At 35.9% G+C, this 25,165-nt stretch overlaps 4 protein-coding genes across 6 annotated transcripts; 3 read left to right on the top strand and 1 right to left on the bottom strand.

Annotated features, from left to right (window-relative positions):
• The first annotated feature begins 1,898 nt into the window (after positions 1-1,898).
• On the top strand, positions 1,899-4,770 carry LOC149399712 (S-adenosyl-L-methionine-dependent methyltransferases superfamily protein). 2 transcript variants are annotated; one of them, XM_089610237.1, is made up of 9 exons: positions 1,899-2,066; positions 2,168-2,312; positions 2,388-2,478; positions 2,902-3,099; positions 3,206-3,423; positions 3,530-3,661; positions 3,857-3,924; positions 4,011-4,072; positions 4,308-4,770. In XM_089610237.1, the coding sequence occupies exons 1-9, from the start codon at positions 1,951-1,953 to the stop codon at positions 4,439-4,441; spliced, it is 1,164 nt and encodes a 387-aa protein (XP_089466363.1). In that variant the 5' UTR covers positions 1,899-1,950; the 3' UTR covers positions 4,442-4,770. The 2 variants fall into 2 exon arrangements, with proteins under 2 accessions (XP_089466363.1, XP_089466362.1); XM_089610236.1 differs by having other exon boundaries at positions 3,191-3,423.
• Positions 4,771-7,801: 3,031 nt separating this feature from the next.
• LOC149399711 (oligopeptide transporter 7-like) lies at positions 7,802-12,459 on the top strand. The gene is made up of 7 exons (XM_089613594.1): positions 7,802-7,964; positions 8,053-8,109; positions 8,194-8,743; positions 10,330-10,899; positions 10,981-11,236; positions 11,311-11,493; positions 11,573-12,459. Exons 1-7 carry the CDS (start codon positions 7,922-7,924, stop codon positions 12,188-12,190), a joined length of 2,277 nt encoding a protein of 758 aa, XP_089469720.1. The 5' UTR covers positions 7,802-7,921; the 3' UTR covers positions 12,191-12,459.
• A 266-nt stretch (positions 12,460-12,725) lies between these two features.
• LOC149399710 (S-adenosyl-L-methionine-dependent methyltransferases superfamily protein) lies at positions 12,726-15,943 on the top strand. The gene is made up of 7 exons (XM_089613518.1): positions 12,726-12,900; positions 12,982-13,174; positions 13,407-13,486; positions 14,015-14,075; positions 14,181-14,296; positions 14,797-14,929; positions 15,445-15,943. The coding sequence occupies exons 1-7, from the start codon at positions 12,807-12,809 to the stop codon at positions 15,725-15,727; spliced, it is 960 nt and encodes a 319-aa protein (XP_089469644.1). The 5' UTR covers positions 12,726-12,806; the 3' UTR covers positions 15,728-15,943.
• Positions 15,944-18,487: 2,544 nt separating this feature from the next.
• LOC149399709 (thaumatin-like protein 1) lies at positions 18,488-21,171 on the bottom strand. Of its 2 annotated transcripts, XM_089611425.1 has the most exons (4): positions 20,834-21,166; positions 20,421-20,760; positions 19,574-19,903; positions 18,488-18,949 (listed from the first exon to the last, which is right to left on the bottom strand). In XM_089611425.1, the coding sequence occupies exons 1-4, from the start codon at positions 20,892-20,894 to the stop codon at positions 18,736-18,738; spliced, it is 945 nt and encodes a 314-aa protein (XP_089467551.1). In that variant the 5' UTR covers positions 20,895-21,166; the 3' UTR covers positions 18,488-18,735. The 2 variants fall into 2 exon arrangements, with proteins under 2 accessions (XP_089467551.1, XP_089467552.1); XM_089611426.1 differs by lacking the exon at positions 18,488-18,949 and having other exon boundaries at positions 19,570-19,903; positions 20,834-21,171.
• Between the last annotated feature and the right edge of the window lie 3,994 nt (positions 21,172-25,165).

The raw sequence follows: 25,165 nt of genomic DNA, 5'->3' as shown, positions 1-25,165 counted from the left end.
TGGGTAGGTAATAGTTTTTGATGAATCTTTTTATGAGGTTATATTTATGATATCTACTCACACATCCACCAATATGTGTGTGTCACCAATACCACATCACGTGTCTAACTGTCATGAAATTCCGCGAGTTTTTTTTATTTTTTTTATTTTTATTTTTTATTTTAAACGTGAGGGTTTCTGTTTGGTGGTCGTTTGATGCTCTTTAGTGCTTGCATCAAGAATATATATTGATCTTCAATCATCTCTCGTGTTTTTTTTTTCATGTTTGTCATCCTATTCCTATTATGTGACACGTTGTTTAAAACAGTAAATATTATCAATTATATATTATTAACATAAAATATAAAATACAAAGCGTATGGATATTATAATAAAAAATAAATCTGTGGATTCTTGTGAAACGGCCTTTTATAATTTTGAAACCAATCCCAAACGTCAGTCATGTACATTCATGATATGATACCGCATAGACACGAAAGTGCAGTGGATAACACACTACTAATCGTATATATTCCACGATAAAATCCTAACTATGGAACTTTGTGTCAATAACGCGTCATAGTCACCAAGTGGTATTTAGTATTTACTTATTGAACCTAAAGTATATCCAAAAGGTAGCTAACTTGAAAAAGAGTTAATATTTGGTAAGATAAAATAGTCCTTTAACAAAGGGTAAATTTGACGAATTCACCACGATTAAAAAAAATTAATTAAAACAAACTGCTTATCTAATTTCCAAATTTGTGATTCATAGCATGGCCTAGTTGGTAATTCTACATCACCTCCAAAGTACATGTCATGAGTTCAATCCTCACGCGCAATAAAATCACTCCTATACAAAAACAAATAAATCAGTTAATAAAAAATTAACTCATTCAAAACTTTAAACCCCAATTTCGAAAGTTAAAGTTGTTAATACTTGTTAGTCCTAATTATATATATATATATATATATATATATATATATATATATTTATTGAATAGTATAAATTACCAACGAAAGGAGAAAATGTAATAAAATAAGAGAATTTGGCGATGATACATATCAATCAACAATTAATATTTGCTATAATAGTTGATAACAGTTTAATAATTATCCAATAATATTTTTTAATATAACACGTGAGCGGTGGTCGAAAATTTGACGATGATGAATTTGGTGACGAAGTAGAAGACATTGGCAACACAATGTTGAGTGAAACCAAGTGGATGCTCGTCAGAATCTCGTCTGGGACTATTTTTCTGACAATTCCTAATTCTCAATCCTGGTTGGAAGACGCATTTTGTCGAACACTTGATAGATATGTTTGATGATGTTAGATATGTGGATGTCATTTTATGTAAACCTTCAATTTTGAATTATACAGTGCAACGTAAAAAAAATGATGAATTTGAGCCATTGGATTTGCAACAGTCACAAATCCAACAATCCAGAATTTAATAAAAAAAATAATAAAATAAACACTACCGCATGTTAAGAGAAGCAACATAATTCTTCATTTTCGCTCGCTTCCAACGCTTCCGCTGAATCAATGTAAATTTTTCTTCCATTTCATCACAACCGCCGGAAGGAATCCTTCCGTTCTCTATAATTGGCCAGAAGAAATATATTTTCGCTCCAGTTTCATTTTAAATGCCAAAATTTAATCCTAACTCGTATAGCTGCTAAAAAAACGATAAAATAAAGAATTAAAAAAATTCTATTGCAAAGTTGGAATTAGTCGTTACATCTTTAAAATTGGCTATTTTCTTTATTGAAAAAAAAGCTACTTTATAATTTCAAATGCGAGCTGAGGACAATTTAATTATGCAAATTTTTCTCGATTAGTCGCTTAACGTTCTAGAGCAGAATAAAACGACCTGTCGTGTTTTTTTTTTTTTTTTTTTTGAAAGCTGTTTATCTCCAGGTTCAGACTTCAGAGTCTTTCTTCTCAGTTGTTCGCTTAATTCCATGGAACTTGAATCTTCGAACCTTCCATTACCAGAAGCGTTTGTTAAGTTTCTAGAAGCCAATGGTCTCGACGCTTCACTTTATTCATCAACCGATTCAATTCCCCGTTTCATAAGGTAATAACGTTCGTTAATTCACTTTACTCCCAAAATGTCCAAGTTTACATTTCCTTTTGGCTAATTCAGTCCTTTTTTTTCCTTCTGAAACCCCAAAAAAGGCTGAAGCCTGGATTCGAATCGGAGATTGAGGCGATTAAATCCGAGCTTGGATGCGAGCTTGAGAAGCTCGATTGGCTGAGCGGTTTTTATTCTCTTCCCAACAATATTCACATTGCTAATTCAAAGGCTTACAGGGAAGGAAAGGTCAGTATTCTAATTTATATCTGCATATATGTGTGTATTGGTTGTGTGTAGCGTTTGACTGTTTGTATGACTTAGATTTATGGAATTGATGCAGCTTCTGGAGCGGCTGTTTCAGCACTGGAAATTTCACCTGGAGATCATGTTCTTGATCTCTGTTCCGCGCCTGGTATTTCTTTTGTATATTTTTTGTGATTTTGTGGCTCAGAATTTGTTCGTTAATGTGCTTCTTTCTTATCATTAAAGAATATTTAAGTTATGTCCCTGGCTGGTTCAAGAACTCCAGTGGTGACAAAGTACATGAAATAGAAAATGAAAAAGAAAAAAGCAAGAGAGATGTCAATTGGGCTTACGTTACTTGATACTGTTTGTTTAAAATGTTCAAATTGTTTTGATGAATTGCATTGCAATGGTGATATAATCATAGTTATGGAAAATTGTTCACATATTAATATATATATATATATATATATATATATATATATATATATTTTACTTTTGCTTCTGAACACGTTGCTGTGTTCTTCCCTGTCTGTAACTATATTGTTTTCTAATTACGAGATTTCTATGATGTAACTTCTATATTCTTCAGGTGCCAAACTTTGTATGATGTTAGACCTTCTCGGTGAATCGGGTTCAGTGACTGGTGTGGATGTGTCAACACATCGTCTAGCAGCTTGTAGGACTGTGGTTCAGAAGTACGATCTGGGTCATCGCTGCAGGCTTTTTGTTGCAGATGGAACATCGTTTTCTCTAGCTCCCACCAGGCATAGTGTTGATTCTCATTCATGTAAATTCACAGAAAACTTTTAAGCTTTCGATTCTACTAGGGCGTTAAATGGCATTCATTCTTTATTATTATTGATTCTACAACTGTGTAGGTGACTCTTCGTTAGGTGAAAATGCCGAGAAATTCAAGGAGTGGACATCGAAAAAGACGTGGAAGGAAAGGAAACGGGCAGCTCGAGCAAGAGAAAATCCACCTTTGAATCCAGGGATTCAACAACCGGAGTTGATCTTTTATGGAAAACACGCCGGTGTGGTTGGGTTGAGAAAAGAAGAACTACACCTTGCTGTTCGAGATGATGAGATGTTGAAGTGTGGCTACGACAAAGTAAATCTCGGGCCATTTCTTTTTTCCCTTTTGGAATCTTTTATTCCATGAATCGAAGTGCCTCCATTTTGCGTAAAAGGTTTACCATTTGTTGCATTTGATTCAGGTGCTAGTGGACGCAGAGTGCACTCACGATGGATCAATTAAACACGTCCAAAAATTTGAAAATTGGGGTTGGAAAACTCTTGAGCGCCGTGTTTTGGATGCCGAGAGAATCGATAGCCTTTTTGCACTTCAGGTCATCACTATGTACATGTATCGCAAAACTTTTTCCTGCTTGGTTGATTTTTTCTCCATAAAGAACTGATGACGACAATCGAGCAATGCCTCTTTTGCCTTTCCACATGAGAAAAATGAATGTTGATCAATCATAGTTTTCATGTGCTTGTCCCAATCAGTTTGACCAGACATCTTATTTGTCATCTGTTTGCAGTTAAAGCTACTATCCAATGGGTTCCGGTTGCTGAGAGTACATGGTTTTCTTGTCTATAGCACTTGCAGGTAATTTCTTGTTGACTTTTACCATCTCCTTATTGAACTGCGCATATATTTACCAGGTTTCTCTAATCACCGCTTCTCTAAATTAGTTTGACAGTTGCTCAGAATGAAGATGTTGTGGAACAATTCCTGAACGAGAACTCTTCAGCAAGTAAGCAGCGCCCCCTTTCTTTGTCGAAGCCAATAATACAGTCCTTGCATTTTTTTTTTTTTTACACACTAGTACCTTCATTCTATTTTATCTGCATAAAAGTGACACCAAAAATATGTTTTCTGATACTTTAAACTGCTGAAGTTGGGTTAAAAAAAAATAAAGAACAATTACCTTCACAACAGAACAGTTATAATTACTGACTTGGAACAATTCTTTCCCTTTGACCTTTCAGAGTTATTAGAGATAGAATCGGCTGAAAGCTGGCCGTGTCGAAGCGGAAAGATAGAGAAGACGGTGAGATTTGATCCATTAACGTCACAAACTAGTGGGCTCTTTGTAGCAAAGTTTACGAAATTGGTCACTTGATTTATCATATATGTTTCTTATCGACGAGGTTGTCAGGTCAAACATTTCATGATATGTCGTGTGAACTCACTTAAATGCGCTATCAACTCTCTCTCTCTCTCTCTTTTTTTTTGCTAAATTACCTTACGCTTACAGCATAGTTACCAAACCCCTTCCATTCATATTCTCTAGAGGGGTACTTTCACCTATATGTTGGTAATAGAGTTCGTGATTAATCGTACGCTAGGAAACTGATGATGGTCATAGCCCGTTGTAATTAACTCTTAAGGTCTAAACAATAACCTGCGAGATTCAATATACAAAGATTCTATTTATTTCGGTTTCTTCAATCTCTCTCTCTCTCTCTCTCTCTCTCTCTCTCTCTCTCTCTCTCTCTCTCTCTCTCTCTCTCGCAATAGGGTGTCAAAAGCCGACAATGATCTTCCATTGGAGGACATTCGAAGCTCTAAACTAATCTTATGGCTTCTGATTATCACCATTCGTTAAAATTATAACTTGTGAGCTTCAAGTTTTCTTTTCGTATCTTTTGAAGCCCCAAATTTATAGTGCTTATGCCGACTCTCCATTTACTTCGAGCTTTCAATTTGGTTTTCGTATCTTCAATCTTTCCTTGTTCAAGTTCTGTTTGCTACTTTGCATTGAAATCCATTAAATGTGAATTCGGGGCGAACCATCAAAATCAAATTCAAATTCTCACGTAAAACTATATATTTATGTGATCCTCACAAAGTGAAACACAAATAGGTTTTGTATATACATATCATTGCGGTTTACAAAGCATGCACGTGAAAGTTGTGGATGTGTACTGTGCGATCTTTCAATCGCAAATTGTCAGAATGAAACATGTTTCTCCAAAATCATTTGTTACTCGCGAACTTCATAAAAAAAAAAGAAGAAGAGAAATTGGTGTACACAAACTCATTCTTGTGACAATCTAACAAAATTATTTAGACACCAATAAAAGTAAATAATAAGTGGGTTATTCCACAATTTTTTTTTTTTGACAAAGACACATCTAATCTAAGAGTACTTAATTACAAACATGTGACTAAGTGATAAATTTGTTACATGTTTGTAAGTAAACACTCGTTAATCTCTCTTCTTCTTTTTTTTTTTTTTTTTTTTTTTTTTTTTTTTTTTAAAGATAGAAATGTGGAATAAATCACTTATTTACTCTTAGTTGTGTATAATTCTCTATCCAGAAAGACACTTCCTAAGATGCTTTCGAGAAATTGATAAGATCAGCACGCACTATCGTAATCATGCAAAAATTCATAGATATATGATGAAATAAATGAACATGTTGCAATGAGTGGGAGAAACACACATTATACTAAAAAGAATTTCCCTTGCTTTAGGTTTCATGGATGTCGATTTTCATATAAAGGTTTTTTTTTTTAATGCGATAACTTAGTGAGGCATGTGCAAAAAGGGAGGAGTGTGTTATAAATACATTGTGAAATTCTGATTAGTCGCAAAGACAAGATGTCGTACACAATGCGTTGACAATGTGTCCGACAACTTGCTTGAACACAGATTATGGATAAACAACAAACAGTGCAGTAAAAGAAATACACACGATATGGTTACCCAGTTCGGTGAACAACACCTACATCTGGGGGCACGCTGCCAGTGGAAATGATTTCACTATCTTGTAGTCAATATATAGTACACACAAGGTTTATATCTGATTACAATCAACAAATCAATAAAAACCTAGAGACTATTACCACCAGTGATCACCTAGTCAGGGACTCCCCCTGAATTTGAGCTCCGTCTCAATTCCACCCTTCGAGCAACCTCCTGGCTCGGATGACCTTCAGTCTTCAGCAGTTCGTGAACCTTCAATCACGAGAACACAAAACCCAACTCTCACAGACACTCGATCTTTGTGGAATAGTGTTTGAGAGAAACACCGCTATCAACAAAACACACAGTCTCTCAGTCCGTCGGTCTCGCACGTGTAAGAGCTCTGAGTGTTTTATCAAAAGCGTCAAGGCTGCTAAGGGGAAAATCAAGTCTTTTATAGCAGCTTTACAATCCTGGAAGTGAATCTTGGGTTTCCTTACTCGGCATCAAACGAATATCACATGGTAAAGACACCAGCGAGGCAAATATCTCGTAATGAAGACAGCAACGAGGCAAATATCTCGTAATGAAGACAGCGGCGAGAATATCTCATAATTAAGACACCAGCGAAGCAGTCTGTCAATTCTGGAAACTTGCCTGAAATAAAGTCTGCACAGAGGAGGAAAGATGTCACACCAGAAGTAGAAACATAACGAACGACATCTTTCCACACAACTTGCACTAAAAAATAAAGCCAATAAGAACGTATCAACACATTGACTAAATTGGATGACTTTTTATTTTCCATTGAGTTAAATTTCTTTTAGTTTTCTTTTGTATTATTTTTTTTAAATTATGTATACATCTACGTCTATCTATATAGACCTTCCTATCAACTGCATCAACGAAACCTTACTACGATCGGCATAATCTGGAGTAATATTCTCACTGAACCAACCCCTTGTATGTCTTTTTTCTATTGTCTGACATGTACATATGAGTGCAAACAATAAAATTATCCAAGTTCATTCTCTCAAGTTCTTTCTATTTTCTTGTTGGGTTCATAACAAAAATGAGTATAACGGGTACTTATTTTTGTACTTGAAAATATATGGATGGAATACTCGGTCGTTAGTATAGATTCTCTCTCTCCTCCACAATAAAAAATGGGTCTATCAAGTAAATTATATTTACAGTTTGACATTACTAAACAGTTACGTTTATATAAATCTTAGATAGATAACCACTTTCATATATTTACAGACGTAAATTTTAGATAAATAGTCACTTTTATTTATTTTGAAGGCAGTTTTGCTGCAGTGGGGATTGAGCCCACAACTTCCACACATGAGGTAGTGTGGAATTACCACTAGGCTATCCTAGGTACCACTAGTCACTTTTATTTAATAGATCACGTTATTTTTATGGTTATTTATTTAAGATTTACGAAATGTTGATTATATAGCAATTCCAAACATTTTAATTGGTTATTTACTTAATTTTTTGATGAAAAAATGTATTTATCCATGAATCCGTCCTCGTTCATTGGGTTACACAATTGATATTTTTTTTTTGTTTTGACCACCTAAAATTGATGCCTAGGCAGGTAGACATATTAAGGGGAGTCAAGTTTTTGGCCTTTCCTAAATTAATTATCAGATAACCCAAAAGCTGCTTGTTCGTAAGCCGTGACCTAGGCCAAATTGCAATATTATTTAATTTTTTATTTTTACAATAAATTAACAAGAGATCAAAACCCTCACCATTTAAAAATTCAACATCTAAATTCAACGGCCACGATTTTGATCCAATAAATTACAGGCCCACCGAGTGGGCCCAATCTAGCCCGGGTCTAATCGGATTCAAGTTCTCCGACAGAAGATCTTCACACACGGCGAAGCGAGAAATGAAATGACTAATTCAATTCCTGAGCGCGAAACCATAATTCCTCTTAGTAAGTAATCCTTTCTATTTTCTTTTTTTTTTCGCTCCAATTTTCCTTCACTTTCTCTCTGACTTTCCGACCAATCCAAACAACTCAGTCGATCGCGACGCCAAAGCCTCGCGATCCGATGATAACGCCGATTCAATTCCTCTCCGTAAGTTTCTATATTTGTGTACGATTTTCTCACCAATTGAAACAGTCATGGTGACCTCTTTTAAATCTCTTTCTTCGTTGTCAGTCGATCGGAATGTTTCGCCGGAGGAAAACTCTCCGATTGAGCAGGTCGCCCTCACGGTTCCGATCGCGGACGATCCTTCTCTGCCGGCCGTCACGTTTCGAACGTGGTTCCTCGGAATCCTCGCTTGCGTCGTTCTGTCGTTCCTCAAGCAGTTCTTCTGGTACCGTAAAGAACCGCTCTCCCTGACCTCGATCGCCGCTCAGATTGCCGTGGTTCCTCTCGGCCACCTCATGGCGGCGGCGATCACCGATAGAAAGTTTCTGAGGGGAACTAGGTCGGAATTTTCGCTGAATCCAGGACCGTTCAACGTGAAAGAGCATGTTCTGATCACGATCTTCGCCAACTCCGGCGCCGATAACGTCTATGCTATCCACATCGTTAGCGCGGTGAAGCTCTTCTATGGGAAGAGCATGAGCTTCTTCGTTGCGTTGATGGTGGTTCTGACGACGCAAGTGTTAGGGTTCGGGTGGGCGGGGATTTTCCGGCGGTATTTGGTGGAGCCTGCAGCCATGTGGTGGCCACAGAATCTCGTTCAAGTCTCTCTCTTCAGGTAAATTAATTTTTAGCCGAAAAGGAAGATAAGAATAGTAAAATATGTATTGTTTTACCGATTTACTCGCATTTCTAGACTCTATGGTTGTGAACAGATGGCAGTTGACTTTTATTTTACAGTGTTTGGTTTGTTTAGTTCGGAAAAGACAGTGTCCTCTTGATAGAAATAACTTTAAAATTGCAATAATAGGTGACCCCAAAGACTTGCCGTGACTTGTTTTTGGAGAGTCAAAGCAATAAATAGCGCAAATCTAGCATCTCAATTGTTTTCCAGACAGAAAAAATAACTTTTTAATTTTAAATTAAAATTTATAGTACATTGGTGGCAGGTACGTATTTAAAGTTTGAAGAACAATAGTAGTGAACTAAAAAAATTGAAAAAAGTGTTTGGTATAATTTTCATTTTTGTTTTTGAAAGAATGAAAAGAGAAGATGACGAGAAAGAGGAGAGAAGAGAAGAAAAAAAATTTCAAAAGCACATTTTATTTGTTTTCAGTTTTCTTTACTTTTTTCCAAAACAACTTCAAAATTTTTTGAAATTTTTTTTCCGAAAACACCTTACCAAACACATTTTCCAATTTTGTTTCATATTTTCACTTCTTGAAAACTCAAAAACAGTTTTTGAGTTGCTTACAACAACTTTGGGAGGTAAAGTAGAAGAAGGTGACTGAAAGTGACATTTAATAAATTTATAGGAAAAACAAAAAAAGTGAATAATACGTGAAGAGAAGTAAGAGAAAGTTTCTGAGATTCAACATGAGTAGCTGGAGGGAATATGTCAAAAATATAAGGATTATTAAAAATAAATAAAAAATGAGCAATTTTCTTATTAGGGGGAAGATACACTGTTTTTGTCTAGTCAAAATAATATTGTATTGTTAAATGCGTACGTTTGCCAATAAGTGTAAGTTTAATTACTGTATATGCAATTCAAACAACAGTAATAAAAATGACTTGTATATGCAATTTAAACAACACAAGTAAGTAGTCAACTAATGTTTGAAATTATTATATAACCAACGTTTCGTAAATTTTAAGTTCATAGTAATAAAAAGAACGTGATTTTTTTTATTTGCTCTTTCCTTGAAATAAAATAGTGGAATATTTACGTCAATTTATACGTGTAAATACATGGACGTGCTTATTTATCTAAGATTTACGAAACGTTGATTATATAACAATGTGAAACTGTAAATATGATTATATACCCGATGGACTTTTTTTGTATGTTTCATGCATTCTCATGTAAAATTTTGATGACCGTTGACTGTTTTTATATAAGGCCCGCGGTTATAACTTATAAGTGCATACTTGGATTTAAAATATAGGCTTTTGACTTTCCGCAGCTAAGGAAATTACATAGTTGTCTTTTTATTTTTTTTATTATTGAATATTCAGATTAATTCCAGAATGACAAAATTTTAGTTCAATTTAATGGTCTGAAATATTGATGAAATAGCTAGAAATTTCATAAAAAAATATAGGAGTAAAAAAACAGAAGCTGTTTTTATAAGGCTATATGGTTCACTTCTTGTGCTGCTTTTGTAGCTGCTTTAGTCATAGTGATTCGACAATATATTGCAGGGCTTTGCATGAGAAAGACGAGAGGCCAAAGGGTGGTACAAGCAGAAACCAGTTCTTCCTCATTGCTTTCGTTTGCAGCTTCGCTTATTACGTCCTTCCAGGCTACTTATTCTCACGTCTGACATCCCTGTCTTGGGTCTGTTGGATATTCCCGGCTTCAATCTTGGCCCAACAGTTAGGGTCAGGACTTCACGGCCTCGGGATCGGCGCTTTCGGGTTCGACTGGGCAAGCATATCCTCCTACCTCGGTAGCCCACTTGCCAGCCCATGGTTCGCCACAGCCAATATTGCCGTCGGCTCTGCGCTCTTTCTCTACGTCGTTGTACCTCTCGCTTATTGGCTCAACCTCTACGATGCGAAAACATACCCCATCTTCTCGGATGGCCTTTTCACGTCCACGGGGCAAAGCTACAACGTCTCTGCGATAACGGATTCCAAGTTCCACCTCGATATCGATGCCTACGAGCGAGTCGGTCCTCTGCATTTGAGCACGTTGTTCGCTCTCACCTACGGCTTCAATTTCGCTTGCCTTACCGCCACTATCGTGCATGTTGTCATCTTCCACGGAAGGTAATAAAATCTTACACTCGCAACATTGTAGTAGCTGGTTTTTTTGGGATTTAAGTGGGAAAACTCTTTTTTTCTTTGTAGACATATATTGGAGCTAAGCAAGTCGGCGTTCAGCGAAAAGGAAATGGATGTGCACACGAGACTAATGAGGAAATACAAACAAGTTCCCGAATGGTGGTTCACGAGTATCCTTGTACTGAGCATAGCCGCAACGGTTCTTACATGCCAGTACTACATCGACGAACTTCAGTTACCTTGGTGGGGCATTGTTTTAGCATGTGGTCTAGCCATACTTTTTACCCTTCCCGTCGGAATCATCAAAGCGACAACAAATCAGGTCCGACTCTTGCTCTTTTCCATTAAAGTCATACGATCTTTGACACTCATTTTCGGTGGGTTTACACTTTACAGACACCAGGCTTGAATGTGATCACAGAGTATATCATTGGGTATCTATACCCTGGATACCCTGTTGCCAACATGTGCTTCAAAGTCTACGGCTACATAAGTATGAAACAAGGTATCGCATTTCTGCAAGACTTCAAGCTCGGCCATTACATGAAAATCCCTCCGAGATCGATGTTCATGGCACAGGTATTTCTAAACCATCTCGTCTCGGGTCGTACTTGTATCGCAAGATCTATGTTTTCATTTCTATGTTCTTCTTGATCAGGTAGTGGGTACTATTGTATCATCACTTGCTCACCTGGGAACAGCGTGGTGGCTCATGGACACGGTCCCGGACCTATGCGACCGAGCCGCGCTCCCACCGGACAGCCCGTGGACCTGCCCTAGCGACCACGTCTTCTACGACGCGTCCGTGATCTGGGGCCTCATCGGGCCCCGCAGAATCTTCGGCGACCTCGGATTCTACTCCTCCATCAACTGGTTTTTCCTGTTCGGAGCGGTGGCGCCGATCGCGATCTGGCTCGCGTCGAGGGCGTTCCCCGGGAGCCGTTGGATCGGGCTGGTCAACGCGCCGGTGATCCTGAGCTCGGTGATCAATATGCCACCGGCCACGTCGGTGAACTACGTGAGCTGGGTCGTCATCGGGTTCTTGTCCGGGTTCGTGTTGTACAGGTGGCACCGAGCTTGGTGGAGCCGGAACAACTACGTGCTCTCCGGGGCTCTCGACGCAGGGCTGGCTTTCATGGGGGTTTTGCTTTACGTGTGCTTGGGGACGGAGCACGTGAGGCTCACGTGGTGGGGAAATGACTCCGAGGGTTGTCCCTTGGCTGCTTGTCCGACTCAACGCGGTGTTGTGGTCAAAGCCTGCCCTGCTGTGTTCTGAAAACACAAGGCCGTTTATTTTGTTGGATATATCATATTTCACGTCCTCGGTTTGGGATTCTTTTAGCGAAAACATTGTATATATGATTCTTCTTGTTGAAAGTTTCTGAAAGATCGAGTACGTTGCTTGAAGCTTGGTTGGCTTGAAACACACGTTTTTTTTTACATTGTATGTATCAATGTTTGAATTGACCACGAAATTTGGTGGAGCATCTTAGTTAGGAAATGTTATGTCATTTTAGAATCAATGAAATGTGGTTTGATTTTTTATTTCTCAACTTTTTAATTATGAGTTGCGGAACTCTGTTATTTTAAAATTTATTTGCGTTATGTACTGTATTTGTTAATAAGAGGAATGTATGTCTCTAATTTATTTATTTATTTATTTTAATGGAAATTGTATGTGTGTGTGTTTTACAAAACTAATTTCAGAAATAGCGTGTTTAAATTTTTTTATTACGAAAGTAGCTTTTTTATTTGTAAAATTATAGAATTGGGCTTAATTTCATCGTGGGCCAATAATCAATCTCGAGCGAAGCCCAAAATTGGGCACCGGTCCGGACACCCATTTCCCCAGGCGAGAGAGAAAGAGAGGTTAGAGAGTTCAGGGCAATGCCATGGAAAACGGAGCTCCAAAAGCTTCGTCTCTCCGATGGAAACTCCTTCGTCAAGCTCTTCTCCGTCGCCACCGTCTAGATATTCAACCATCAGGTTCTTACTCTTTCTCTGTGTCTGAATGTGAGTTCAGTTCGTTTACGAAATCTGATCGTTTTGCGTTTTTCACCTGCAAAGACGAGCGATCTGAGATAGATTTATATCGAATTTCGAGGAAGTCCAAGCAAGGATTCAACTTGATACAGTGTCGATTGTCTAGTAAAGGCGATTCCATTGACGATACAGCTTCTATATCAAAGCCAAACGACGCGAGAGATGTCACTCTGAGCTACCTCTTGCCAGTTGAGAGCTTTCCGCAGCTTTTCTTAACGTGAGTGAGCACTTAATTCGAACCTCGGAATTTGATTTAGCACTGCAAAGAAAATCTGGCCCAAACTACGGTGATCGTTTAATTATGTCATCTCAAATGAGCTAGATTGTGCTAAACGAATTATTTAAAAAAAAATAAAAAAATATTTTTTTCATTTTTTTAACAGAGGATATAATTCAAATGATGTTTGTATTAGTTCATTGTTTGATACTAAATGCGACTTTTTTCACAGCCAAAGAGCCAGCAATGTTGCTGACCTCAGCGATCTCGAGTTTTGTAATAACCATAACATTGATAATACCGGCATTGTTTGTAAGTTCATTTTTACTTCCTGCTGACCTGATTTTTCATAAATTAGGCTGTAGTGGGCTTTATAATTGATATTTGTTTCACATTTTTGAAGTTTCACTAATGTCTTAGGTTTAAATGTCCTAAAGTAGGTTAGATTCTTCATGTAAATAATGTTTATGGACTCACTAATCATTAATTGGAAGTCCTCGATATCATCTTAATTTGGCTATGCTAAAGTTCGGATAATTGAGCAAATGCCATCAACGCCACAACTGAAAATTAGTAGTGCCATTTCATCTTTTCATAATGGGTGTTGTTATTGTTGCTGTTAAGTTTTAGTGCGGTGTAGTTTGCGAGAGACATAAGAAGAGAGAATGATTTAATTTCTAAATGCCAAAATGAAGCACCAACCAGCCACGCTGTTTTGGTGCCATGAGTCGGCTTTTTTCCAGACGAGATTTCTGATGTTAATTATGTGTGGCTTTTAAATTAAACTGTCAGTAAATAGCCTCTGATTATTAGTGCTTTACCTTTCTACATGAATTACAGGTCAGTGGCCATCGGAGGACGTTCTTGCATATTATTGTTTGTCAAACGCAGACATGTTCAGGTTTGTTTAAGTCAAGTGTCATTTGGTTGTCCCAGGTTTAATTTTACCGTTTTCAGTGAAATTCATCTGACGGTTTCCTCATGTGGGTTCGTTGTCATTCCTCAGGTCAAAAAGAGTGATTGAACTTGGAGCAGGATATGGCTTGGCTGGTTTAGTTATCGCTGCAGTGACGGATGCTTCAGAAGTCGTTATCTCGGATGGAAATTCTCAAGTAGTTAATTGTATCCTTTTAGCTCGACCAGAGTGCATATATAACTTATATTGGAATATCTCAATTAATAAAATACTCGTGCTATCAACCGCCTCTCACTAATCGATTGAACTGAAGCTGATGGCTGATAGATCAAACCAGCTGTCCAGCCTCGACCTCGAGCTATGGTGGCTGGTCTACGAACTACAAGTTTCATGAAATGGGTTTAAGACTGAATGACGTTCCCTGAAGTACTCTTTCAATTATATGCTGGAGTACGTTACAAGTTTTACTAAATGACCCCACACTTAATACTTCATGGCATTTCACATATAGAACTAAACTCTTAAGTAAATGAAACTTCTCATTACAATTACTTGTAACAAATACATGATCAGACAGATTGATATGCTGAAAACACATGCTTCTGCCAGGTTGACTAAAACTTTCATGTTATCCTGGTTTTTTGTTATTTTTGTTATTGCTTACAGTGAAACAGATAACATATTTGGGAAGTTCCTTAATGCCCAGATATTGCAAGTAATGTCGAGGCAAACTCTGATGCATTTGGTGACACACAAGTAAAGCCTATGCTGTTGCACTGGAATCAGGACAAAATATCAGATATTGCCAACGCTTTTGACCTCATTGTTGCAAGTGACTGGTTAGATTTCCTTATCTCTTTTTGGTGTCTTTTTTTATTCATGGTACATGTATAAATGCACAGTTCTCTACTGCTTTTGATTATAAAGAGAAAAGAAGATGTGGAAAAATATTTATATTTTGTGTCTGATGATTTCCAATGAATAAAATCACTAGTGACCTGGATATTAGGTGTGCATTAGCTGGCCATCTATTAGGTGTATACACCACACTCCACTTTCATTAAATCATCAGACTGATTCCACTTTCTTGTTTTATAACATCATATCTGCACTGAGATACTGAGGCAATTGGGCTAAGAAACCTTACTATATTAACGCTGCTTTTGATGACATGGAGCTGTATAGATCTTGATATAGTTGACAAGACTAATCCACGTATCTTCTACACAATGCAGTGTATTCACACACATTCAAGCATAAAGACGTGCATGTCAAATCTCTTTTTTCTGTTCTTTTTGCCCTATCAAATTTATCTTCCTTTTAAGATTTGCTTTTAAGTTGTGTGATTTGGCAGCACATTCTTTAAGGAATTCCACAAAGGGCTCGCTCAGCTTGTTGAGTGTTTGTTGAAGAAAGTGGGACCTTGTGAGGCAATGTTTTTCAGTCCCAAACGAGGCGATTCATTAGACATGTTCCTAGAGGAAATCACTGAGCACGGCTTGAAGTTCAGCGTGACAGAGAAATACGACGATGAAATTTGGAAGCGCCATCAGAGCTTTATCAATGGCGATGACGATTCCTGGCCCGGCTACGAAAAGGATCACTGTTTCCCATTACTGGTCAGAATCACGCGATGACCCTTTTCAGACCGTAATACCTGATTTACACCATGCACATATATCTTATCTAGCAATTTTACACTCTGAGCACCATCAACAGGGAAAACCTTTAAAACTTTATGTTGATGATAAAGTATATTTTATCCGTGTATCACTTTATTAACGAGTGTAGTTTCTACTTTCTATTTTAAAGCAGAGCTCAGAAGGGAAAACAAAATTCTTGCTCTCTTATATTGTTGGATCCCATTCTTAAAAGCTGCATTTTCTTAACCGATTGGCTTGTATTCCTTTACCTTTTTTTAAATAAGTTTTATCGTCTTGGTGTACTGGTTAATATTTTCCTTTTAAATATGATCTTGATGAACGCACTGAACGTTATTTTTTTATATATTTTTTTTAATTTGACTGAAGATTCCTTATCTTCTTCATATCACAAGTAGCAAATGTAGTTGCTTTAAAAATTGGCATCAAGGAGTATAAAGACGAGCCTTTCTGTAAAGGATGATGCACAACAAAGTCTAGAAAGCGATTCTAACGCTTGGACTGTCTGTCCCTAAACGAGACTGTTTATTTTTTTTATTGCTTTTTATTTATTTATTATTGAAGTGGGAAATTGCTTTTTGGCCTTTTCATTAGACGTCAATAGAATAGACAATGGCCAATTAGAATTGGCATATTGCTAACATATCTTTGCCATCGAATACTTGCTGTATATACGTAAATGTATACATACACTCTTTTTTTCCCATATCGTTATCATAGCTTTTCTTAGTAGACTTTGCTTCATTGCGTTAATTAATAATTTGATGGTTAGTGTTCAATACAAATAGAAATAGTGAGGATTTTCTATTTTCTTATAGTACACGCAGGATTATCTTCTGCTTTTTGAATCATGACGAAAACTAACAATATGTTTTGAGGTTGTGAATTGATTTAAGATAACGACAAATGCGTCGGCAGGGGTTCCGGTTTTAGGGTTTGATTTCGTACTGATAAAACATAATTAATAAATCACTAATTACATGATCATGTGAATAAGTGGTAGTGCGATAAACAGTCTTATCCTTACACATCAGTTATGCTTTTCTTTTTTTTTTTCCTTTTTCCTTTTCCTTTTTCCTGTTCTTTTTAATTTTTGCACCGTTTCATTTCCATCTATAATGGCCGTTGGCTCATATTTACCTTTCTAAATCCGGAACCACTAAAAGGTAAATCATGAAAACACCACTAGGAATGAAATGAACATCTCTCACTCTCTCTCTCTCTCGTGTATGGATTTCCTCAAGTGGGTGAAGAATAAGCTATTGTTCCCGCTAAACTAGAATCCCCAAAAGGGCAATCCTCAACATCAGTGACCACTTACTTTTTCCCAAGCCGTTGTTTTCTTTCTCCAAATTAAACAGGGACGTTTGAAATATTCCAAATATGTGACCATGCCATGCCACAAGTGCGTCTCTTCAACCATGTTGAAAGAAAAGCAAAAAAAAAAAAAAAAAAAAAAACTCGCGTTCAATCATAAGTCATAACTTCTTATTGATCAATAATACATTTTATGTTTGTGCTTAAATGGATACAAAGAAATTCGTGATCATCGACCATTGAGAGATCTCCTAAGATATTTAGGTGAAACGTCGTTATTGAAGTAAATTGCCCTTTCAGTTTGGTTGCTGCCTTTCTTTCCAAATATCCCTATGATGGCAAGGTTGAAACTATTACTATTTATGAAATGTGATATATTTCAAATGATCTATTATTAATTTCGTTGGCTTTTCATGGTTTCAAGTTCTCAATAATATACTTTTTGAAAAATGATTTAGAGATACACTTCATGAACAAATAGTCTAATTGGACTCTTGATTCCTCCTTATGAGTTACGAGATGTATAAAATCAGTTATTAATTCGTCATAATTAGAGCCTGGATAGAATAACTGAATGCTTAAAGAGTGGTCCAAATAAACATGAGTCTCTGAAGAAAAAAAAAGTCTAAAGTGGAAAATTTTATGTATGAATTTCTAAGTGGTAAAGTGTTAAGCATGTAGACTCTCAAGCGCGTCTAATCACTAATGTATGCTATGCAAGTCATCGTAGAGGCAAATTCTAGAATGACTGACACACTGAAACGCTTTGAATAAATTACTACGTTTGAAATCGTCTATTAAACATTAACTGATTTTCACGGAGTGATGAGCAGAACGGTTTTTTTTTTTTTTTTTTTTTTTTTTTTTTTTTTTTTTTTTAAATCTATTATTTACACTTCATTTGGTTAACAATAGTTTATTTTTATTTTTTTACGATTTTGTTGTGCGTCACCACATCGAAAAGTGACCAATAAGCATTTCTTCTATTTTTCCTTTAATGATCACGTCAGGTAGAGTGGGATTTGAAAGCCAATACTTGCAAGTTTCAACAATTGAGACCCTACTAAATCATATTTAAGCGCTACTTATTATTCAGCGGAGCATTGATTCCCACCAAATGAAGTATCTAGATAATCATCCATATTCCATACCGTATATTGGTAGAAATCTTATAATGACAAATCACTAATGGGCAAGGTCAATATTTTCTCTCATGTCTTTACCAAAATATGTAATAAATAATAAAAAAAAAAAAAAAAAAAAAAAAACATAAAAGCTTAGTAAAAGCATTCTTTCTGTATTTCTTTTGCAAAACCTCAATTCACATGTGTACCACTGTACAAAACTTTATTTTCATTTTTCCTTTTTCATTCTTGTAAATTGCAAAGCAGAAATTTTTTTCCAGGTGTCAAAAACCAATTACACAAAAAAAGAAACACGCTACTTCTTCTATTTCTATGCTCAATTATTCAGCTTTTGCACAAATAATTTTATGTATGCTTGATTAGAACAATACATATGTAGGATTTGGAAATTGGATGGTTTTACAATCTGGACTCTCTCAACTTTTTCCTGACATTACCAGGTCAGAATGATGTTTCACTAAATGTCTAACCTCTTTTTGTCTAAAAAAAAGTTGGCAGAAGAACAAGGGGTTACAAGTTGTATCACAAGTGCAAAAGTGAAATAATCAATAAAATAAAAAATGTCGTCACTTGAAATGCAAAAGGTTGTCGTTGCGTTCGGATCGAATCCCCGGTCGCGAGATCCGCCAGCCATGAACTAGCAAAAGAAGCCTCTTGAATCGACCCTTGCCCCGACCCGCTCGCTGTCGTTTCCACCACCGCCGGAGTTGATGACGAATCACTCAATGTTTTTTGACTGCATGATGACAAAAAACACATGTTTTAATTTTTGTTAGGAAGATTGTACAAAATATATACAATTCATTTTACAACAATAATCAAATTAAGTTTACTATCTAAGAAGCAAACTATCACGTGGTATAGATGAAATGTTAAAAAGACTAAACTGTAAAAATACTTATTTTTTTCTTAAGGTTTCATTTGATTATAGTGCGAAACATTCATTTTTATTAATTCTTATATAAGAAATTTGGATAGAAATCCAATAACCAACATCTACTAAAGAAAATGTCTATAATTTTTATAAATTAAATAAATATTTATTCAATCTCTTCATCTAAGCTTAGATCAATAAAAATGTCTATTTATACTCGTTTTTTTTTTTTTATTGTTATACTGAAAAAAGCTAGACTTTTATTTAATCTTTCTTTAATAATAAGAATCCTCCAACAAATTTTAATCGCCAATAGCTGAGACGACAGACAGACAACGAATGTTAGGAATCTCACATTAAAAAGTGATATGACAATTACCAATTGATCATGGGTTACTTCTCTCGTTATTAATCGTTTTTTTGAGATAGAACCCCATGGCACTTTCACACTTCATTTTCTTAATGGAAGCATTGAGAAATGTTTACCTAGGAAGAGAAGGGCAAAAAGTGAGAGTGTAATCGGCTCCTGTGCAGGTGAAAGTACTGGTGGCATCGTCATAGGCGTAGCTGTAGGACTTGGGACAAGCGGACTTGAAGATTTGGGAGTAGATCGACGGCTTGCACGCATCGGGGGTCGCGTGGGCCCCACTGCAGCAATACTCGTCTGTCCCAAAGGCCTCGCAGGCGCTCTTGCACGCACCCCCGCCCTCCGCCCTCAGCTCCGCGGGGCACCGTCTGTTCAAGTCCACTATACACCCTGTCGCCGCGCATGCCCCCATCCCCCCGTTCCCTTCCACCACCATCGGCAAGTTGTACCTGACACATAGTTCATTCCGATACCATAACAAATCAATTTTTACATTTATACCCCCTTTTATTTTTTTCTTAAAAGACACTAGCCAAGTTGCTAGGAATTAGAGACCTCTTGAAAATAAATTATTAAGACGTCCCCTACTAGACAATTATATTATAACTTGCTTTGATTATTGGGAGATTCATTTCTCTTTATCAAAATTATGTTACATAGACACCGAAAAATTAATAATATTTTACGGAACTTTTTTCGCCCATTACGTAACTATTTGTAGATATGAGTGAGCGAGCGACTAGTTGAACGGCTCCACACACACACACACACACAAATGGCTGGTAAAAAAATTAAACGGGGGGTAGTTATGTGTATTTTGACTAATAAAAACATGTGTGTGTGTATATATATATATATATATTTACAGGTAGTTACTATTAACCTTTAGTAAGAAACAATATTTCGATATAATTGATTTAACTAAAGAGAAGATGAAAAGGTTTGGAAGTTATGAGAAGGACTTACCCGTCGACAAGGCTGACATCGTAGAAGTCCTTTCCATCGGCGCCGGCGAGGGTGAACTCGGCGAGCGTGGCCGGAGGAGCTGCGCCGGCGCCGTTGCATTCCACGGTCCCGGAGCCACAGTCGGCGGTGGCGCAAGAGCCGCGTCCGGAGGAGTCGAACTGACAGCCGGTCCGGGCCCAGAACCTTCCGGACCACCCCGCCGGAGCCTGAAAGGTCCGACCCGATCCCTTTTGGAGCTCGAACCCCGTGCTGTCCAGGCTCGGACTCCCCGCGCTCGACAGAATCCCCGGCCACACTGTGTACTCGCACCTGTTCACGAATGTGAATGTAGCTCCCCAAACTGCAACATCATATAACTATTAAGTTGATCACTTCAGTTGAAAAAAGGCTTTCTTATATGATTGTTTTTTTACCTCTGGAAATGAGCAGGAGGAAGAAGACGATGAGATGATGGGAAATTCGGTCCATTGTCATGAAATTTAAATGAATGGGCGTGGATTCAATCTAATCAATTAGGAGGCAAGGCTTTTTTTGGTGAGGTATTATTAGCTTTAATGGCGGTTAGAGAGGATTAGTATTGTTGAATAATCAATGAGTATTGTTGAAGACGAAGATGAACAGCATTACTCACAGCCCTGCATATACACCGCACTGACTGCTGGCTTTGATTTTTTTTTTCCTTCTCTCTTTTTTCAGTGAAGAGAAAACTAAGACGAGAGAGAGAGAGAGAGAGAGAGGTGGGAGAATCTGAATCAGCGTCCGAGTCTATATTTATAAACAAACAATATAATTGACGGAATGTGGAAATGGAAGGTAAAATGTGAAACGGCTAATTTCTACTTTTGTCTTTGAGTCGAAAGCTAGATTGCACTTTAATCCTTGAACAGTGATCGATAATGACTGTGTTTGGCATAGCTTTGCTTTAAAAAAAAGTGATTTTAAAATAGTTGCACGAAAAAACTATTGTTTTAAAAAACAGATGAGTGTTTGGTAAACTATTGTAAAATAGTTGTAGCTGTTAACAAAAGCTGATTTAGTGTTTGGTAAAATATATAAGTGATAATTATTTATATAAAATGTAATTAATAATAATAATAAGATATATTTTGTTATATAAAAAATATATCAAAGTGGGTGTCTATAGAATGTAAAAAATAAATTATAAATTTTGGTGACGTCAAAAAAATTATTTGATAAAAACATATAAAGATAATTAGAATTAAAAGTTAGTGTAAGAGAAAAAAAAGTTAAGAGAGAGAAATTACAAACAAAAAACTAAAGCTACATATAAAAGCTACAAATTGTAGCTTTTGGTTTTTTAGTTAAAATATTCAAAAACACTTTTTAGTTTTTAGAAAAAACAATTTTACCAAACACTTAAATATGATTTAACTTTTAGAAAAAACTAAAATCAAGCTTAATAAGCTGAACCATAGCCAATATTAAACGAGCTAAGATAAGCTCTATATGGTTTTTCATCATTTTGCACCTTATAAAGAATATTTTACTTGAAGTTTGACGGAAAATAATAGGATTGTCTATTTTATCATTATTTTATCTAATATTTTTTTAAAATTAATGGTTCATGTTTTTATTAGCAGGTAAGTCCCTTATTTTGGATTCAAGTATCATAAATTGCATCGGAATTCGGAACGAGGAATAAAAGAGGAATTTGGAGTAGATTACTAGAGATCCGCGGTGGCAAGTTTTTGTGTGGGTATGCGTTTTTTAATTTTATTTTTTAAAACTATAATTGTTATAAGTTATAAACAGTATAATCTAAAAAGAGAATATGACCAAATCACTTTTATGTGGCCAGTAAGGATTGAGTTCAGTGTGATTAAAATATACCTTTTGTTGGGCATATCTTATGTCTGTGCACTTGCTGGAAGGTGTCTCTTACCTCTTACATGGAAGGTCGTTACACGATTTGCTTTACGTACACCTAATTATTTTTTTCTTGGCTAATATGCAAATATATTTGAGGAAATGGTCACACATAGTAGTAATTTTGATATTTTACATCAAAATAAATTAAATTATGTTTTTTTTAACATTTTTACTAATAACTATAGATATGAAAATATATAGTTGTCATAAACTGTAGACTTACAATTTTACAAATAACAAGAATTGTAGATACATAGATTTACAATTATTAGTAAGGGTGTCCAAAAATATAATTTTGACTTATTTTGGTCAAAAGTATCAAAGTTACTATTAATTTAAATCATTTCCCATATATTTGACCGACGATCAAGAATAATATGGTCAAGCCATGGAGAAGTCTGGGCCTAGGCCCGTTCCGGCCTGGCCTCTCTTTCACTAGAGGGTTTGGCCGGATCTGAGGAGTGAGACATTATGCTAAAGTTGATAATAAATCAGTGGCACTCGAAGTCGAGAACCGGGGTGTACTATGGCCTAAAATGACCAATATGTAAACAAGTATAGCCTTATAAATTAGGATCCTATAAATTAATTAAACAAGTATCACTCAAGAAGTCGAGCAAGCTCAATTTAAATTACCTATAATCATGATCTTAGTCTAATTAAATCGTCAATTTATTTGATTTTATTGTACTACTTTTAGAAAGTAAATATACAAAAAACACAAAATCATATTACATAGTATTGACAAACAAAATTAGTATAATAATTGTCTCTCGAATAGCACTTGGTTCCGAGCACGCAGTCCCGAGAACTTCAAGATTCTAGCCAAGATTGTCTCTAAATACATAAGAATCTAGTAAAAGAGAGCAAATAATTGAAGGTGCTGAATGATAAGTAAGACTTCTGGCGTACTTTGTATGTATGAAAAATGAAACTTTCCTGTTTCAACGGCGTCCTCTTGTATTTATAGACCTTGGGGTTGCGTACGTGAGGTGATCAATCTCACGTCCCTGACAGTTATCAGGTAACCATTCCCAAAACAAGTGTAGTGGGTAGTTATTCCCTCGCGTGCTCAGTATAATCGTCGAGGTGTGCGTTTTACTTTAGCTTGAATTTGTTTACACGTATTTATTTTTTGTTTGACTAGTTTTTGACCTATCAGCTTCTCTTCTATCTGAAGTTCTGCTCGATAGGGTTCTTTCTTAACGTTGCTTAGACTTAATGAGTCATCGGGTCTATTTGACTTGGGCTCGGTACTGAATTCTTTCCGTTTTCAGTGCATCCGAACTCTTGCTTGGATTGTGCAAATTATATGTGTAACACAATATTTTTGGATATATTTTCAAATATTTTATTCTCCAAATTAAAATATATTAATTATTTGAGAGTAAAGCGGGGGCACCTTGTAAAAATTATAAAAATTATAAAGCTATGTGTAAATATATAAATGGGAATGTGTGGTTGAAAAGAATTATTGTGGAACCATGTGAGGTTGACAAGATTCTCCATCATAGCTCGTCATCATTGCCAAATCAATGGCCTTTGGTCATGCAAATTAATTTAAGCTCGTTAATAATTAACCAAAAGTCCCAGCTCAGGTCCTCAACGGACTTGGAATATATTCTAAGAAATGCCATTACAGTTCTTTATGATTATTGAAGAACTTGAGTAAATTTAATAATATAAAAGGTCATAAACTAATTTTGAAAAATCAAAATTTCATTTTCTTTCTAAAATCGTCCATGTGTCTAAGAAAGATTTGTGGTTGTTTCTTAACATGGGAATTTTATTTTTTTTGTAGTTTCCTTATACAATGTGTTTTTTTTATAACTTTTTTTGGTTGAATAACGTCAAAATGATATCGAAATAAAACAATATATTGGTAACATATTCGCATAAATATAAAATTCCAATAGAAATTACATAAAATAATAAAACTATCGACGAGCCATTATCGGTCAGCGAAAAATTATCGACTTATATATATATATATATATATATATATATATATATATTATTTGCATTATTATTTTGTTATCATCATCCCCATTCCCGAATTCCCCATCATCAACATTATGAATTATATTGTATAATATACTATAAGTATTAATGTTCTTTAAGGAATAACGATATCATGGCCTGATAAGAACTTATCAAGAAAATCCACTTAAAATTTGTGACTACGTATCAGTTACCAAACAATCAAACCAAAATTGATGGTTAATTATTAATAATCGCGATCTTTCTCCTACAAAATCTTTATTCACTTTCCAGCAGCATGATCAACAGATCAAGGTCTCCATTGATGGGCTACATGAACGTGTAAAGTGTCACATTTGGATAAGATGATTTCTACCTTTTGTTTTCTTTATTTATTTAATTTCCATCAAAACATACATCACCTCCTTCTACCACCTTTCCATTTTGATTTTTGATTTTTGTATATATAATAAAAAGACACTCTTTGAAAGAAGAAAAAAAAGTTGGTGTTAATTAGAATGGTGGGTTGGTTAGGCTTTTCGATGGGTCTGCATGTTGTGATCGATCAACGGTGAAAAGGGGTTGCTCCGACACTCATGATGTTTGTTAGTATAGTTAAAGAGAAATTGTGATATTGATATTAGAAGGGAATAATGGAAAGATATGTTTCACATTAACTAGAATCACACCAAAAATAAAGAAAAGAAAATGTAATGTTGAAGCAAACATGGATCCCTCCAAAATCTTTTGGTTTTCTATGCCTTTTTAAGATATGTTTTTTCCGAAGTGACTTTTATTTTTCTCTTTTTTCTTTTGCTTGTAATATATCGTTTGTGAGGAATGTTTTTATCCAAGCATTGTTAAATTTCCTTCAA

Source organism: Urtica dioica, chromosome 4, assembly GCF_054948205.1.
Source record: "Urtica dioica subsp. dioica isolate 48M chromosome 4, U.dioica_male_clone48M_v1_H2, whole genome shotgun sequence".
Lineage (NCBI taxonomy): Eukaryota > Viridiplantae > Streptophyta > Magnoliopsida > Rosales > Urticaceae > Urtica > Urtica dioica.
Note: the sequence above shows the minus strand (reverse complement) of the source record. Positions and strands in the feature narration are given on the sequence as shown.